Source organism: Eublepharis macularius, chromosome 7 (assembly GCF_028583425.1).
Source record: "Eublepharis macularius isolate TG4126 chromosome 7, MPM_Emac_v1.0, whole genome shotgun sequence".
Classification (NCBI taxonomy): Eukaryota; Metazoa; Chordata; class Lepidosauria; order Squamata; family Eublepharidae; genus Eublepharis; species Eublepharis macularius.
In genome coordinates, this window is record NC_072796.1 from 11,565,569 (window position 1) to 11,584,681 (window position 19,113).

Sequence of the window (19,113 nt, forward strand, 5' to 3'; positions counted from 1 at the left end):
GGGCTGCCAGGGACCACGTGAAGGTGCAGTTGTCCCACGCTGCCCAGAGAATGTACACTTCACATCCGACATCTGGACCTGCTCTAGTGTGCAGCATGTATACCTGTCACTTACTGCTCACTGGGGGCAACCCTAGGACCTTCAGGGCGGGGGTGGGGTGTCCAGTGTTAGGCAGGGACGGATGGGAGCCCACCGGGCCGGCTACTGCAAGGCCTTGCTCCTCGCCAAGGTTCTCGACGTGTCGCACACAGTGGAGAACATCACGGCCACCTTGAGGAGGGAGTTGGATGGCTGGGTAGGCGAGGGCACCATCACCTTGGGATGCATGGTGATGGATGGTGGCCGCAACACGAGGGCAGTGGCGCAGCAGTTGGGCCAGGAGCGCATTTACTGTGCAGCCCACAAATTTCACCTAGTGGTGAAAGCCGCACTTGAGTAGGGCTTCTCCTCGGAACCGCAGGACCCTGAAACTCGTGACCTCCAGTATCTCCTGCAGAAATGTCGGAGGCGCACGAGTCAGTTCTTGCGCAGTGTGAGGTCCACTCACGAACTGCGCCAGAAGCAGGCCAGGGCAGGCGTGCGCGTCTAGGACCTGGGGAATCGCACTCTTCCCTACAGTAAACTTAGAAGTAAAAATCCAGCAGTAGGAGGGTGGCAAAGGGAACTCAGTGGCAAAGGGAATGCACCCTGCAATTTGGCCTCCCCCCCTCCCCACAACAGGGGGGAAAAAAGCAAACCAAAACTGTCCCAGCTCCCGTGGGCACAAATTTATTCTGATAAATGAGAAAACAGGCCCCAGAAATGTTCATTGCCACCGGAAGGAGAGAGAGGTTAGAGACAGGTTAGGTCAGGGACTCACACAAACACAGCAGGAAACTCAGAGAAGCAGCCAAACTAAGCTATGCTGCCGAGGAGAATGTTGTTAAATGTTGTTGCTCTTAAAGTTAAAAAGTTCATAATGAAGGGGTAGGAGGAGTGGGGTTAGTAGGAATGGTGTGGGTGGGCGCCAGCCGATGATGACGGCCACATCCCAACCCTGCCTCACAAGCAGTTTCCAGTTCAGTCTGAACCTGGCCGGGGGGGGGGGGGGGATCCTCCACAACTGTGCTCTGCGAATGCCACTGTGTTGTGCTTGTGGCCAAGGTACTGTTCTGCTCTGTGGTGTTTCACCACTGGCTGAACTGAGTGGCAGGCCAGCCTGCTCTGGGGGTGGTGGGGAATTTGGGGGTGCGTGTCTGTGGCTCAGGAGTGCTTTCCCAGGGATGAGCTTGCACTCGGGCGTGTGCCCTCCACTGTGGCACCCCTGGCCTGTGCATACTTGCCCTGGGAAAGACAGTTTAAAAGTTCTCGTCATAGAGAACAATGGAGAATGGCTAGCCAGCCTGCTCTGGGGGTGGTGGGGAATTTGGGGGTGCTTATCTTTGGGTCGGTGGGCCTGCTGGGGGGGGGTAGATTGAAAGGGGGATTATGCCTGTGGCCATGGGTGCCACATTCCATGTGTTCCTGGCTGTGGGAGTCTGTATTTTCATACAATAGGAACCAATGGAGAGTGGCTGGCCAGTTACTGCAGGGGGGGTGAGTTTTGTTTGGGGGGGAGGTGTGGTTCTGAGGGGCTTGCTTGGGGTGTGTAGTAGCCAGATTGTGGCTGCAGCCATTGGCAGCCACAATCCATGTGTTACTGCTGTGTGGGAGTCTTCCCCACAGTTGAAATAAATGGTGTGGTGGGAGAACCACCTTTGGGTGCCCCCCTAAAGTGCTATCTCCCTGAAACTTGGGGACGCCGTGGTAGGACAGGTAAGAGCAAGTCCCCTGGAAATTGGGTGCATTTTGTTTGCAAAATGCCACCCTAAGCCACCTAGAAAGCCCCCTTGGTTTTCCCCATAGGGAATAATGGAGAGTGGAGGAGAATAGGGGCACCTTCTCTACCACGTGATTTTGAAGTCTTCTTCCTCTGCTCTTATTTTTTATTTTTTCTAACTAACTTCAACAGACAAGGGCCCCCCAAAGTCCAATCTCCTTTCAATAGAAAATGGCCACCCAAAGGAGGGTGGAAGGAGAGGTAGGAGCAGGTCCCCTGAAAATTGGGTGCATTTTGCTTGCAAAATGCCACCCCAAGCCTCCTAGAAAGCCCTTTTTTCCCCATAGGAAATAATGGAGAGTGGAGGAGGATGGGGGTACCTTCTTTGGGGGGGCCATAATATGACACCCCTGAAGTCCAATCGTTCTGAAACTTGGGGGGTCGTTAGAGGAGAGTTAGGAGAAGGTCCCCACCAAATTTGATATGATTTGTAAAGAAAATGCCTCCCCTGCCCGGCTCCTGGAAAGCCAGGAGCATGTTCTCCATTGAAAATAACGTCCGAATCTTTACGAAGCATACCCAAATCATTCTGAATCTGAAATTCTGAATCCTCCCCCCCGCCCGCCCCCAATTTGGGTAAACTGAATTGGGAAACCCGAATCACCCTGGCACTGCACATCCCTAGTTATAACTAGCTGCCAATATTTATTGTTTGCAAGCAGCACAGGTCCCACTGCAGAGATAGAGGCAGCAGCACTGATGCCAGCATCGCTTCAAGATAATCCACAGCTGACCACAACTGTCTGTGGCCAGGCAAGCCCAGACTTCCATTAATCAGTTAATACTCCAAGAAACCTTTTGAAACAGTACACACCTTTTGATTCAATTTTTTAAAAAACATTTTGCAATCCACCTTGAGTCTCAGTAAGAATGGCAGGTGGTAACGGCAACAAACATCCCTCCTAACAAAGATCCTAGACACACACTATCATTCTTGGCGAAAGGGTCTTTCTTTCCCTCGCAAGCGTCATTTATTGGAAAGCTGAGAGCTACTTCCTTGATACTGTACAAAGTAACTACATCTGACTCCAACACAACCTCTTCCCTGCCCAAATACGTTCCCGCTCTTGTTCTTTTGACTGTACCTTCATGTAGTCTTTGATAAGTCGAGCTGCCTTCACACCAGTTTCCACATTAAAACTAATGTCAACTTTTACTTCGGTTTCCTGGTCAGTAAGCTTTATTATTGGTACCTGCAACAACAGTTAAACCAGTCATTCAACCAATGTCAACAAGACTTTTCCAGTGGCTGATCAATCAAGTCATCAAGCTGCTAACATGGTCATTTGTTCTAGAAGCTAGAGAGAGCTTCAAGCACAGCTCACTTGGGAACCTTAAACCACCCTATTAGGATTAATTTCACATTGATTTAGACTAGCCTTATGAACAATTAGCCAAGGGCTGCTGTCCATCCCCTGCTCCGTCCATATGCCCTCCTCCTCTTCTCATGCCAGTTCTGCTGTTGCCAAACCCTTTCTTGCTAGCTCCGATAACCTGAACTAGCAGTGTTGACAGTTCCACACGTAAAATGGCTTGTATGGCTCTTTTCTACCTGTAATGTCAGAAGAATGCTGAGGTTTTACATGCAGTCTTGAAACACTATGTTGCACTTTATCATAGCACACAATCTTTAGTGTTCTTCTGACCTTAGAGGGCTACCTGACACTTTGGAGATGGGAACAAAGTCACACAACCAGCCCCAGGCTTTGCTGCATGACAGTGAAAACAACGATGCAGCGGCATGCACAGTGTCCTACCAGGGCGCTGAGTCTGTGACAGAGGATCGGTAAGCTGTTGAGCTGTTTACACAGAATCTTTTAATGTTATTTATCCACACAGTCATGCCTGCTCTAAAGAATTATTCAGAGCAAAAAGGAAACCTCAACTCTACACCAAGAAAATTACATTCTGATACCTGCCTATAATTAAGCTAACGTACATATATTTATTTTGTATTAGTTATTCTGCTTGTATTAATCATAAGGATACTTCCATGGAGGAAAAACTTATCTGCACGCTAGAAGCCCTGTTCTTCCCTTCCACTTTGCACCATGGTCACAGCTTGCTCTCTGTACTAGTTCTGGGCATGGTACAGGATTCATAGCAGTGGGAAAGAGCAAAAAGGTAGCCTTGTCTTCATGTGAACTCTAGTCAAAACCATCCGCTCTCCCAAGCCTCAAAGGGAGAAAGGAAGAAGGGCAGCTCCCCAACTGGGAAACGTTGTTCAAAAAGGGTGTGGGGAGAAGCAAACAGCAGAGCTCTGATGCCAACTCTTCTCTCTCTGGGTTAACAGAGACAGCTCATATGCTAAGCTGAAGACAAAGCAAAAGTTGCCATTCTACCTGAAGGAGGAGAGAAGCCCATGGGGCAAGGCACAATCAGCTTTCAGCAGAAGCAACAGATGACAACAGAAGAAAATGTCCTGAATCATCAACATTCTTGCAGTCATAAGAAGAGCCCTGCTGGATCAGACCAGTGGATTTATCTAGCCCAGAGCTTATTTCATACAGTGGCCAACCAGTTGTCCCAAAGAGCCAACAAACAGGGCACAGATACCAAGGGCTTTGTCTGATACTGGCTCTTAGCACTGAGATTCAGAGAGCTGCTGCTTCCAAAGACGGACAGCTGATTTGTCCAACAGATCCTCCCTCATGTATGCCAGCAAACTGCACATGTGGATTTGGAGGCACTCCCTCACTTGAGAGAGCCAGAGGGGAGCTTTCAAACAGATCAGTGCCTGTCAGGTTCAGTTCTCCATTCTGCCATGCCGTTTCCTAGTTCCCGGGCTAGTTGCTACCCTCACCCTAATCGACCTCACAGGACTGTTTTCAGGATAAAATGCAGGAAGGAAAGAAGAAAGGAAGCACGTAAACTACCCTCATGTCCTTGCAGAAAAGGGCAAATAAAAATTTAAAGTGGTGGTGAGGCAGGGAGACTCCGAAGGCACACGACATCTGGGGCAGGGAGCAGTTCTGGAAGTCTGGGAAAAAAATGCTTAGTGGCAACGTTAAGAGAGTCTCATACTGACCACACGCCATGCTCTGTGCCTTACTGGTTGATAACAGTAAGACATGCACGCTACACCTTAAGTTCTGCATTGGAAGTGGACTTTATGTACTTAATGTACTTAATGTAATGATATTATCAACTCCAAAAGAAGCCAACATTCTAATATATACATACATTGCATAATTTGTTTCTGCTGTCAGAGCAGGGAGAGAAAGCACTTGGGGAGAATGAAAAACAAACGGGTAAAGGACAGGGATTTACAAACATTCCTGTTTTCTTTTCTTGGCATGCTGTCACTCCCAGTTGCACCGGTGATGTTTCCAGTTAGTTTCTTTTATGCCATTTATATGAAATTTATGCAACACCCCTCCCCACCCCCACCCAGCAATTTTAAAAGCAGTAATTCTATTGACTCTTGTTGCTACGGCTGCAGAAAAAGATAACTAGACATTCATCCCAAGCGGATAGAGCCCATGTCAAACTGGAACTTGGGTTGAAACAATGTGTACATGAAATTCGGTAACATCCCTAGGAAAAACCTTCCACTATTTTTTTGTGTCCCCTCTTCGGGTATACAGCTCAACCCTGATTGAAACACCTAGGAGAATTCATGAATAAATACATTAGTGTATTACACCTTCCCAGAGCTTTTTTTCGGGGAAAAGAGGTGGTGGAGCTCAGTGGGTTGCGCTCGGAGAAAATGGTCACATGGCTGGTGGCCCCGCCCCCTGATCTCCAGACAGAGGGGAGTTGAGATTGCCCTCCACGCTGCCAAGCGGCGCGGCAGGCAATCTCAACTCCCCTCTGTCTGGAGATCAGGGGGCGGGGCCACCAGCCATGTGACCATTTTCAAGAGGTTCCGGAACTCCGTTCCCCCGCGTTCCAGCTGAAAAAAAGCCCTGAACCTTCCCAAATTTGGACATGGAAAACATCAAGGCTTTGGTGCAGTCCATTCACATTGACGGCATTTCAGCCAAGCCAGTGCATTTAAGACTGTAGCACTCAACGACACCCCCCTCATCTACAGCAGTAATCTAACAACAGCAGATGTATCTGTTTACTGGGAGTTCAAGCGGCAGTGCCCTTCAACTCTTAGCAGTTAGTGTTAAAATCAAAGATGGTAAAAAAAATGGGGAAACACATCGCCACAGCTTTTCAGCTACGGGGAGAAGGAATTAGGTACCAAAGCAAGAACTAAAGCCCCTGATCACAACACAAAAATAAAGGCGGCATACAAACCAGATGCTGTGCAGAATACGAGTCCTCATTAGGGATGATGACTCATAAGCTAAAGGCAGCCGAGAATGTGCCCCGAAGAACTGTCAAATGCCAGGAGCAGGAAAGTTCAGGACAGCAGAGACACAGAGCACTTCTTCTCACTGATGTTGTCAGCGCTCAACCTCAGGCATTTAAAGCTCAGCAAAAACAAAAGAAAACAAACTACTACTACTCCCCGCCCCCCCCCCCCGCCACTGCCCCAAGCTTGAGCTAAGATGAAGAATTAGTTGTTGGGTAGACCTCTACCCCATGTTCAGACCAAAGATGTGAGGTGAGGAAGAGAAGTATAGCTCTTCATGCATGAGAAAAAGCAGATATAAAACTGCAAAATGGACACTGTTCAATAATAATTGTTATAACCGTCTTAATTCAAATAATTTTAGTTAAGTGCTATGGGATGCATCCAGCAAACTGCAAGGTTGCTCAAGGAACAGGTATTTCCACCCCTCCCAAGGTTGGGGGAACTCTGAGAAATGCACGGGACATGGCACAGGAAGCCGTTACTCCAGGGAAAAATCTTAAGACATTCCCCTCCCTGCTACAGGAGAGAATTGCATCTGCTTGCTCAAGGACACAACTGCATCTATATCAACGTATTTGAATAAAGTTTATTCAGGAACATCAAATTATAAATGAAAAACTTGCCAACAAAACTGTAGTTTTCAGGTAATTATAGAGGAAGGATGCATGCCAGTTTGAGAGAAGACATTTATTCCATATATAATGAGCACTAAACTAAACAGCACTGGCTCTAAAGCTCTGCATTTCATGCTCAAAAGTTTTTTGCATTCGAATGCTGTTACAAACTGCTATCAAACAAAGTCAGACCTTGGACTCCTGGATCCGTCAAACTTTCATTAACGAGACTCAGTACTGAATATACAAACTGTTAAAGCCAAGTAATTTTACCAAGACAAAAAAACCCAGCTGTTTTAAAAGAACTGTTTATGCTAAATACTGTTCCTTTTCTTTAAGGGCAAGCGTAGCTCATTTCCCTACTTACCGTAGCTTTGTCAAGTACTTTAATTGAATATGGCTCAGCCACATTGTGTTTCCTTAGTGCTTGTTCCAGCAGCTGTAAAGGGGGGCTCTCCCATTTTCCAAAAACCACTAAATCAATATCACTGCGGATAATTAAAAACACAAAAGAATTTTTTTTAAACTTAAGAACTTGCACCTTGGACACAGAAATCTTTTGATACACTTATTAGCCAGAAGAGTTCAATTCAGTCTTTGGCCTACTGATTTTGCAAGTTTATTCCCCCAACTGTAACAACTGGAAGGCTCCTACATATAGCAGTTCAACATGCATAGGACAATAAACTGCACAGGCATGTCAGTGTCTTAATCCGGGGTACTTTGCCCAGCTGTTGTTGGAAAAAGCAAATATATGTAGTTTGGCACACAGGGTTGGATCCAGTAGTTCCCTTTCACTGGAGGGAAGATCAGCACAAGATTCATAAGGCGCAGGATTCCTCGGTTAGCAGAAGGGAACAACTGGATTCGAACTACTGGCTTAGATCCTGCAAGGTCCATTAGTAGAAGACAGCTGAGAGAATCGGAGTCTCGACTTTCCCTCCTGTGGCTGGTCCCTAAGCCCCAAGGTTTTGTTCCTGGAGGTCAGGACACCAGGAACACCAAAGGGGGTGAAATGAAGGCACTGAGAGGGAGAAATCAGTAGGAATCGCCTCCCCTCACCAACAGAAGCGCCCTTTCATTCTCAGAAATGGACTTTAGATCCAAGCCAATAGGTCCACTGGTTATTTGTAACTTACTTTCTGCAATTATAAACATACATAAGCTATGAGTCACAAAGGTGAACAGCAATTTTCCTGCTGTATGTTCATGCTACTGCATAAGCAGTATTAGTGCAGAGCTAGAAACATTTCCCTTCTTAATGGCACAGCGCTGCAATGAGCTTGTTTATGAAGACAAACAGTTCACAACTAAGTGTTCCCATTTTATTTGTGCATAAAAACAGACCCCCTTAATAAAGACAGTATATACCCTGTACAGAAACATTTCAGGACATACCTAGTTGGCAAATAAAGCCCCGTGCTAAAACTCCCAAATATCTGGACCTGAAAGAGAGATGCAAAGTTAGTGTGCTGCTGAGCAATTTGAACTGACAAGTATTTCAAAGACATCGCTACTGACTTACGCTGCGGAAATTAAGACAAGGCATTTTCTGACATCTAATAGTTTAATCCAAGCTAACTTTTGTCATCCTTTGTCAGAGACCCCTTCCACTCATGAACACTCTGGCCCAGGTAAGAAATCACACTGCCCAATTACCAAGCCATGGTTTTGCACTCAAAGGGACCCCCACACAGCTGGCATGATCCATACTACCTGCTTTCCAGATTACCTGTTAACTGCCAAGACATGCATGTTAGACCAATTATGAATAATAAGTCATAACAAGCTATGGTTCGGGCTGGAACTGAAAACTATAGCTTAGAGTAAAGCTTGGTTAGCACTAAGCAATTTGTCTGATCTAGATATCACAACATGCTATGGTTTAGAGCAAGCCAGGAAAGAGAAGGGAATTGACACAACTGAGAATAGCAGCCTGCAACTTGTTCCTGCTCTTCAAAACCAATTAATAAGAACTGGATTGCTAAGGAAGAACAAGCATAAATGCTTTAGATGATTTCATTCCAGGGAGTCCTGAGTGATTCTTCTGGCAGGCTTTTAACCTTTAACTACGCTCAAAAATAAGCACGTTCTCAAAGGAGACATTAGTGGTTTGGAAGGTCCCAAACTGGATGAACCCTAATGTGAAGCTATTACATATGATCCCACCTTACAGTATACAATTTTGTGGTAAATGAAACTGCCTGTTTTATTACTAAACAGTCGAAAAAACCTGTTTATTATTAAACAGTCGAGAACAAAACCTGAAAAATGAAGACAGTTGTTGGCTACATATGACCAGCTTTTCAAATATCAAAAACTTAACATAGCTCCCCTGATTTCAACTCTATAGAAGTTTATCATCATGCAACATTACAACAGCTTACTGGGTAAATATTCATTTCTTGGATATTTTCAGATTACGACAGTACTGTGCGAACTATGGAAAATTTTAACCAAAGCATGTATTTAGCTATTTGCTTGGCTTCCCGTGGCAAGCAAACATTGCCTTGCCTCTAGGAAACCAAACCGCTCTTCCACAGAGATACAGAAAACAAGCCCGGAGCTGAAACATACAAGTGCTTCACACTGTCAATATATGCACTCATTTGCTTAGGACCGGGTTCGAATCCCCACTCAGTCATGGAAGCCTACTGGATAACCTTTAGCCAGCCACAGCCTTGCCTACCTCACAGGGCTGTTTTGAGGATAAAATGGAGGAGAGGAGCACAATGTAAGCCAGTATGGGTCCCCCACTGGGGGGAAAGGTGAAATATCAAGGAAATAAAATTAAAAAATAATAAAATCAGATTGCATTTAATATGAGTTGTGGCACAACCTTTCTGTCTTCCTCCCTCCTGCTGTAGAACCACAAACCATGACTGAATTCACATATCTTTACACAGTACAAAACTCACAAAGCAAGGGCGTATTCATGGCGCAATTTCTGAAATCATCGTGCCACGAAAACAGAATCGCAGCACGATGATGTCAGAAATCACGCCATGATGACGCCTTCGTTCCGTGAGTTTTGCGCTATGTAAAGAAGACATGTGAAAACATCCCCTGTAAAGTCCCTTCACTGCCAGAGAACACCATGGGAACCCAAGTCTCTGCTGTCTTCTCTTGAGCACATGAAGGAAAATGTGCCCAGAATGGGAGGCAGTGCTGCAAAGCTTTACTTCCCTCAGTGAAGAGAAGGTCCTACTATGGCTGCTGTCCCTTGCATACTCGCCCCTTCCCTGAGCTTTAAGACAGGCAGCCATAAGAGCTACACCGTGGCATACTGCTCTGCTACCAGTGTTGTAAACAAAGTTTTAAGACAAGGAGTTTAAATGTGCCTTATAAATCACTAGCAATGTGTTTTTTATGGAAGTCACTGATCTGATGTGATTACTTGGGGGGAGATTATTTACACGACGGCATTGTGCATCGAGGGAGCTAAACAATCACACTGCTAGGGGGAAGGAGTGCCAGCAGAGAGCAGAGCAAAGGATGAGCAACCACTCCCGGCTTTAATCAAAAAGCTAAGGAGAGACGTGTACTCACATCAGCCGTAGGCCAGAGGTCTTTGATGACCGTTTCTATTCTTTTCACTACTTCTCTTCTCATAACTGCTTCTTCAGGACGAGGGGACATAAAGTCATAAAAGTCCATTATTTCTTCATGGAGCCTATTGGGAGAAAATAAAAAGGTTAGCAACATCTGAAAGCATTCTGAAATAATCCATCATATATTTTATAGGTACATGGATATAACTGGGATTTGAATCTGTTTTTCTCATCAAGCCCAACACGCAAGCCACTACACTACAGCAAAACTTCAGTTTTCATACACTTGCTCTGCTGAAGAATAACAGGACTGCAAATTATTTCACAGGTACAGAAGCCAGCTCTTCTCCTGTGGACCTTAAAGCTTCATCTAGCCTGCCTGACCTGCATGTATCATTTATGGCTGTTACTTTTTCCTGATTGATGAAATAGGTGAATATCTTCTATACCAATTCCTGTAGAGCTTTCTAGTACCTACTACACACAAAACAGCTGTGCGCAAAATAGAAAACTTACAAAAAGATGAATTGCTGTTCAGTAAATGAGCACAGGGTTCTAATCTTGCCTACTGGGGCCAGCAGCCACTCGCCGAGGTCTCAAGGCAAGTCTTTCTGCAGCTTTATTATCATGGCGGTGTGGGGAATTGGAACTGGACTTTCTGCAATCTACAAAACATGGGCTGGAGCAGAAAGCACATTTGTGCAAAGAAAATGCACGACCACTGCAAAGGAACAGATCTGTGATTTTTATAGATTCTCCACTCCAGTTGAGGCACACATGGTTCTCCAGCATCCTCTGACCCTCAGAAGCCACCTTCCGATGGTATGAGAGGTTGCAGAAGATGAGAGAAAGATCCATTATTCAATCGGCACAGCTGCGTTTGTGGTTCTCTGGATGCAACATAATGCGTTTTCCCTACCACTAAAAGTCAGAAATGTTTTTTTAAAAGCAGAATGTTCAATATTTAGGCATGTAGGCAAGAGATTCCATAGCATCTTAGCAAGAAATGGAGTTACTGCAGCATCTAACTTTGCAGGCAAATCCCTCAAAAGTGCCACAGGTAGAATCCCAACTTTCCAAGCTTTTACTTCAGGTCTTTGCACACATTACATGGCACACTAAACCCACGTTTATCAACAGCTTGAGAAACATACTTGTATGATAAACATTTGTCATATTCAAATTTCACATTGCAAAGTGGCTACTTAAACAACAACACTTGAATGGCATTTCACCAACAGCCTGTGAAAATCACTATTATCCTCTGCACATTTTAGAATGAAGGAATGGAAGGTTAAGGCTGAGAGAGAATGGATTGCCTAAGGCCACTTAGTGAGTTCCCGATGTAAAATTTTAACCCAAAACTTCTTCATTTGTAGCTCAATCTTAGCCGTTATGCTGCACCAGTTCCAAAAGGATCTAAAGCACTACATCCAACACACACATGCAGAGCGGCCCATCCAGTCTACAGGCTCCAGAGACTAGTTAGAAAAACATCTGTTCCAGGTAAACCGATTCCTCTGCAAAAGCCAAGCTGACCCTTTCTCACTATTAAAATATTTCTATTCCACCTTTCCAACCATACATGGTGACGTAAAGCAAATTATGTTTGCCAAAGCTAGTAAGTACATTAAAATTAACACTTACACTGTTCTTATGGCACTGCTGTTAGTTGCAATCTGCCTTGACTCTCAGTGAGAAAGAAGGGACTAGAGGAAAAGCAAACCGTTTCACAGGCTCTAAAAACGAACAAGAAATGCAAATCCCTCACATCCTTCAGAAAACCACAAGCCAAGGGAGATTTCAGACCACCTTAGACCCTTTGCAGAATTCAGCCAGAGCTGAAGCTCCCTCACTGCCCCTGGCAAGCTATGCCACGACAACCAGGGCCAGCCAACTTCTGAAAGTAAACTGTGTAAAGCACACAAAGGAACAAGCACTAATGGGGCAGAATCCGCAAGGATTTTTGCAAAGGCAAATTCTGTCTCACCAAAAAGTTCTTCAAAGACGTTAACAAGCATGTGGATAAGACATGCAAAAGACAGGATAAACTTGGGTTTCCAAAATGCTTTTGACAAAATCTGTCACCAAAGTCCTCTGAGTAAACATAGCAGTTATATGAGGTAAGAAAACAGAGCATCTCATGGATTCATAACTAGTCAAATGGAAGGTGAAAGAGAGAATAGGAATAAATGGATAATTCTCACAATTAAAATAAGTAGTGAGGTCCCACAAGGATCTGTATTAGTACTGGTGATATTTAATTTGCTGATGACACTAAATCAACCGAAGAAGAGCTGCCTCGGGGCACAAGTCAGGTAACAGAAGGCAAAAAGCCCCCACCCCCACCCCCACCCAGTATACAGTCAACAGAAATGAACGAAATTAACAAAATAATCAAAACTATTTTATATGAAGTGCCAATAGTGCCTCAAAAATCAGAATCACGCTGGCATGACTGTTTGGATTGAACTACACTGTCCTACATCTACTGCAACACTGCAGGCTTCTACCCTTCCATGAACTTTTTCCTAAAAGTTGCAGAGGAGTTAGCCGTGTTAGTCTGTGGTAGCAAAATCAAAAAGAGCCCAGTAGCACCTTTAAGACTAACCAATTTTATTGCAGCATAAGCTTTCGAGAATCACGTTCTCTTCGTCAGATGCATTTGACCAGTTTCTGTACCATGCATCTGACGAAGAGAACTTGATTCTCGAAAGCTTATGCTGCAATAAAATTGGTTAGTCTTAAAGGTGCTACTGGGCTCTTTTTGATTTTCCTAAAAGTTGGATATTCATGAAGTGATAAATAATACTGGATGACACTAAATAATTCAGGATAGCGAAAACCAGAGATCTCTTCAAGCGGAGTGTCTAAAAAACAAAGTGGCAAATTAGCATAAGCGTAAAATGATTTACACTCAACAACAAAACCTTACCTACGAGGCTGGATCAGTAATGATTGATCAGGAAAGAGATCTTCAAGCCATGGAAGATATTTTGATGAAAGTATTGACTCAATGCGTGGCATCAGTTAAAATGCAAATTCTGCACTAGTGGTCATTAGCAAACAGATTGAAAATAAGCTGGCCAATATTTAAAATAATCTGCCCAATACTACCGTGTAACCTCACTTGGAACACTGTGCATAATTCTTCTGATTGTTCCATCCCTCAAAGGTTATTCTAGAATTGGAATAGATATCATTTTGGAAACCAAAATGATCATAGCTCTGGAGAGCACATCAGAAAGAAGACAGAGGGGGTGTGTGTGGTAGAAGTTTATATATTTATGGTGCGGAGAAAAGTTTTTCCCTCTCTCATACTACTAAGAGGCACCCAATGAAATCGATGGGCAGTAGATTCAGAACAGACAAAAGATTCATTCATCCACACACACAAAATTAAATTTCTGGAATTTACAGCACAGAATGTATTGGTGGCCAGTAACTCAGATGTAAAAGGAGGTTAGACAAATTCCCAGAGGATAGATCCATCAAGGGCCTATTAGTCAGATACGGAATCTCCGTCTTCAGACACAGTAGCCCACAGAACAGCACAGGGAACAGTGTAGACTGAAGCTTTAAGTCTCCTTGTCTTCCAGAGCATCTAGTTAGCCACCGTAGGAGGAAGGATGCTAGACTGGATGAACGACTGGCACGTCCCAACAGCATCCTTCTAACAGTCTTCCAAACTCGCAGAGCCCGGACCACGTGCATGTTTTACTTGGAAGCAAACCCCACTCATTTCTACTGGACTTACACTTACTATATGTACACTGAAAAGGGTGACATGCAAAGAAGGGCCCTCTGTTAAGAGGCAGGACTGACACATGAAGATGCCTCCCAGTAAATCAGGCCATCGGACCCTCAAGGTCAATACTGTCAACTCAAACAGGCGGCAGCTCTCCAGGGTTTCAGGTCGAGGTCTTTCTCATCACCTGCTACCTGACCCTTTTAGCTAGAGGTGCCAGCGATTGAACCTGGGACCTTCTGCATGTCGAGCAGGAGGTTCTTCTACCGGACCACAGCCTGCACAAGCAGCAAACCAAAACGATTCAAAAGCAAAGAGGAAGAAGAAAGCCATTTTGTTTCTATCTTGCCCTTCTACTAGGGAGTTTGAGGCAGTGTGCGTGCTTCTTCCCTTTGTCCTCACAACCACTCTGCGAGGTAGGTTAGGGCATGTCTTTGCTGTCAAGTCACTCAACGGCCTTAGGTTTCATTCTCCCCCTGCCCACAGTCCTTCAGTTTGCATAATAAGGATAACCATCTTACCTACCTTACAGGAGGAGAGGGAGAGCGGCACTTTAAAAGCTGGTGGTGGAGCAAAATTTGCCTTCATCTTTAAGGCGCCACTGGGCTCCCATTTACTTTCTTTGCTTCTCAACTGAGAGGCCCTAAGCCTGGACTACAACTGTGAGGCATGATCTTATGGTTGAGGTTGCCAACCTGCTGCAGCTCCCTCAGAGTTACAACTGATCTCTAGGCAACAGAGATCTGTTCCCTTGGAGGATTTGGGGGCTATGGCAGTATGTCCTGCTGCGGACTTTCCCGTCTCCAAGTTCCACCCCCGAATCTCCAGGAACATCCCACCCTGGAGCTGGCAACCGTGTGGCTTGTCTACTCAGAAGCAAGTCCTGCCCCCTCCCGGTAAGGCATGCACAGGAGCCCCCCCCCCCTTGCGCCTCGAGCCAGCGGAAGGCAAAACACGCGTCAGCCTTCAGACGTTCGAGGCCGGAGGCTCTGGATTTCGCTGGCAAGGGCGGAGGGGGCATTTGCCGGGCGCAGTCCTGCGGGGAGCGACGCCGCGCCCGACTCACCCGTGGATGCCCGGGCGGTAGGGCCTCCTCTTCCAGGGCGTGCCGGGGGCCGGGCGGCGCAGGGGCGGCGGCAGCGGCGGCGAGGCGGCCCCGGGCCCGGCCGCGCCGCCCAGCAGGTAGTTCATGCCATAGGTGCTGGCCTTGTTCTGGCGTTTCCTGCGGCCCGGGTGGTAGTGGTGGCGCGGCGCGGCGGCCTCCCGCTGCTCCGCCTTCTCCGGCGCGGCCTGGCCCGAGGGCGGCCCGGGGCCCGAGGGGGCCGCGGCGGAGGCGGGCTGGGCCTTGGGCAGCAGCAGCAGGCGCGGCGCGTCGGCGGGCGGCAGCAGCAGCAGGGCGGGCGGCGAGGCGGCGGGCTGGGGCGAGGCGGCGGCGGAGGGGGAGGCCGGCTCGGAGCGCGGGGCCGGGGCCGCGGCCGCGCCGAGGAGGCAGAGCGAGAAGCGCGGCGCGAAGGGCGGCGACGGGGAGGGCGGCGGGCCGGGCGAGGGGCTGCCGGCGCGGCCCTGCGAGGTCTCCCAGATCTGCATCCAGAGCGCGTTGGCCGGGCCCTTCTGCTCCGGCTGGATCCAGGCCACGCGCGGGTCCATCCGGCCGCCCCGCCGCCGCCGCCGCCGCCGGCCTGTCAGGCACGCGCCGGCCGGGGGGAGGGGGGAGCGGAGCCGAGGGGGCGGGGCCGCGGCGCGGCGCGGAGGGGCGACAGCCGCGCCTGCGCACTGGGGACGCACGGCTTCGGGGGGCGCCGGGGAGGCACGAGGGAGCCGCGCCTGCGCACTGGAGACGCGCGGCGTTGGGTCCGCGGTTGTTCCGGGCGGATGGTTTTGTAATATGCCTGTGCATCGGCCGCTGGATAGTACTCCTGTTTCCCGCGCGAAGGTCTGGGTGCAAACAGCGCCTAAAGTGCAATGAAAACGCGTTATCCGACGTGATGGAGAGCAGCCAGAGAGACGAGCAACGCTTTTGGTGGGGGGAGTGCCCTCAAGCCATAGCTCACTTAGAGTGACCCGCGGGCGGGGTTCTCATGGCAAGAGGCGGCCAGAGGTGGTTTTTCACTGCCTGCCTCTGCAGCCCCGGTCTTCGTTGGCCTCCCATCCAGTTACTGACCAAGGTTAACCCTCTTTAGCTTCTGAGATCGGACCAGATCAGCTTCTCCTGGCCTATCCTGGTCGAGAGAAAAGATGCTTTAAGAAATCCAAAATAAGGTTTCTGCCACGACAGTCTGCTTTTTGGGGTGCAATGCATGGATAGAATAATTGGCTTTAATTTTTTTATTATAATGTTGAGAGTGTGTGTGTCTTTAAGCCCACTTCATCAGAAGCAATGAATAGTACCTTGGCGGTGCTTGGGAGAGTGCCCTCAAGTCATAGCTGACTTATGGCGACCCCTGGTGGGGTCCTCATGGTCAGAGACTAATAGAGGTGGTTTGCTATTGCCTGCCTCTGCGACCCTGGTCTTCGTTGGAAGCCTCCCATCCAATTAGTAACCAAGGCTGACCCTGCTTAGCTTCTGAGATCTGACAAGATTGGGCTATTCAGGTCAGGGCAAAAAATGCTTTAAGAAATCCAAAACAAGCTTTCTGGGGCTACAGTCTGCTTCTTTGGGTGCAATGAGTGGCTAGAATAATAGGCCTTTATATTTTTTTATAACGTTGGCTCTGTGAGTGTGTTAGGGTTGCCAGCTCCCGATTGGGAAATTCCTGGAGAGGAGCTTGGAGAGTGTGTGGATGTGGCTTTAAGCCCAATTCATCAGATGCAAACCCCACTTCACCAGAAGCAATGAACCGTACTTTACACAGACATTTCATGTAGGAGGTTTGAAAAATAAAAATTAAAAAAACAGCAGTGTCCAGGGACTAGGCTAGGCGGGAAGTATAGGATGAAATGTTATTATGTGACATTCAAATTGTTCTTGGCGCAGAATGTTGGACTAGGACCTGGCATACCTGGGTTCGAATCCCCACTCTGCCATGGAAGATTGCTTGGTAACCTTGAGCCAGTCGTGCACTCTTAGCCTCGCAGGGTTGTTGTGAGAATACATGGGAGGAGAGGAAAACGGTGCAAGGTGCTTTGGGTCCCTACTGAAGAAAAAGGTGGGGAATATATGATACTAGTAAACAAGCGGCAGCTGCAGCCAGGGGTGGCTTTCACCAGCTTCGGCTGCTGAGCCAGCTGTGCAGAGAAATCACTGGGTCCTGGTTCAACATGGGGAGAGGGGCAAAAAGGGAGAATTCCAGAGGAATAGGGGGATTGTTCTATTGCAAAAAAATCTATAAATGGGATTCTTGTGGGGTCTTAATGTTTAACAAAGTACAGATGCCTGACTTGATGGGCAGAGGGAAGAGTGAGCATGAGCGCTCTGGCTCTGCTCCACACCTCCACATGATCACTGTCTTGTGAGCATGGCATCTGTGCCCAGAGGCAGTGCCCCCGTGTCGACTCCCTCTGTGGCAGCATTTGGAATGCAGGGTCTCCAATTGTGGGGGAGGGCACATCCGCATGGCAGTGCCTCCCTGTGTTCAATCTACGCATGGAAGGACATGCGCACACAGAACCTGGCCATACTGATCCATGTGACAGTAACTTGGAGGCTTGACTTCTGTAACGCACTCTGTGTAGGGCTGCACTTGAAGACCATCTGGAAACTCTGATTGATGCAAGATGTGCTGACCCTGTGTCATTAATAGTGGGTCGCTGGGATCATATAACACACACCTTACAATCTCATGAGAGGAAAATGGAATCACACAACTTATCTTACTATTCCAGCCAACTCAAGAGCATGAAGGAGTGTACAGAAAATCTGATAGAACTAGCATCTCCCCTCCAGAGGTTTGTATATAATAATGAGGGAGCATCAGACAACCTACTGCATGAGAACACTCTTGTTTACAAGGTGGGCAGAAGCTAATTATGTCCGCTAAAAGAGACCCTATATCTATGTATCATTCCAATATATTGGATTCTAGCAGGGCTTTTACTCTGGGAAAAGAGGTGGTGGAAATCAGTGGGTTGCCCTCGGAGAAAATGGCTGGTGGCCCGGCCCCCTGATCTCCAGACAGGGGGGAGTTTAGATTGCCCTCTGCGCTGCTTGGCAGAACGGAGGGCAATCTCAACTCCCCTCTGGAGATCGGGGCGGGGCCACCAGCCATGTGACCATTTTCAAGAGGTTCCGGAACTCCATTCCACCGCGTTCCCACTGAAAAAAAGCCCTGTATTCTAGTATCGGAACCGACTTGATAAGCATGGATAGACCACCTCGGAGTCACCATCTTTGTGTGACCAATGAGTTGGAGGTCCAAGTCCTTGACAATTCTAAGACCTGTGATAAGCCTCCCTTTATAACTACTCCCCAGGAGGCATCCAAGGACCCGAGGGTGGCTCTACCTAACCCCAACCCCCTCCAAGAGGGTGTGGAGAAGATTTCATTGGCTTTGTTCAGAAGTGTGATCGTTTGCCTAGATCCAAGGCTTCCCTGATGAGATGGCAGCAAAATCTTTGCCCAATGCGTTGGAGGAGTCCCTTGCTCAGATACCTTTAAAGGCTTGTCCACCTTTTTCCCTACCCTAAGCAACATCAAATGGTGGGGTCAGCCCTAAATATAATAAGCCATCGAATTTAAGCTCTGGTTTTGATTGACTAACCCCGGCAGGTGGGCCTGTGGGTCGGCTGGACTGTCCACTACAGTTGATCTCATGGAACATTGCCAGGTGGGGCAATAAAAGGTGTGATTCTGATCTATTGAATTTTCTTAAGAATTTTGACATTCTTCAAGAGACTTGGTACACTAGTGGCATCCTAATTAACGGTTTTATTTCATATTGATTACCTGCCATGAAAGTGAATTGGATGGGTTGACCTATGGCTGGTCTTTGTTGCTTGTTCAATAATGCGGTTAATGTCGAAGGCTTTCACGGCCGGAGAAAACAGGGTTGACATACCTGTAACTTATGTTCATCGAGTTCTTCTGTGCTGACACA

The 19,113-nt window shown here is 47.3% G+C and overlaps 1 protein-coding gene across 2 annotated transcripts in view; it reads right to left on the reverse strand.

The window, feature by feature from the left end:
* The window catches only part of TENT4A (terminal nucleotidyltransferase 4A), a 29,744-nt gene extending 13,998 nt beyond the window's left edge, over positions 1 to 15,746 (reverse strand). For both annotated transcript variants that reach the window (XM_054985171.1, XM_054985170.1), the window contains exons 1-5: positions 15,147 to 15,746; positions 10,331 to 10,454; positions 8,180 to 8,226; positions 7,149 to 7,269; positions 2,944 to 3,051 (exon numbers count right to left, since the gene is read on the reverse strand). In XM_054985171.1, the coding sequence (XP_054841146.1) occupies positions 2,944 to 3,051; positions 7,149 to 7,269; positions 8,180 to 8,226; positions 10,331 to 10,454; positions 15,147 to 15,727 (981 nt within the window). In that variant the 5' untranslated portion in view covers positions 15,728 to 15,746. The remainder of the gene's footprint in view (positions 1 to 2,943; positions 3,052 to 7,148; positions 7,270 to 8,179; positions 8,227 to 10,330; positions 10,455 to 15,146) is intronic.
* Positions 15,747 to 19,113: the final 3,367 nt, after the last annotated feature.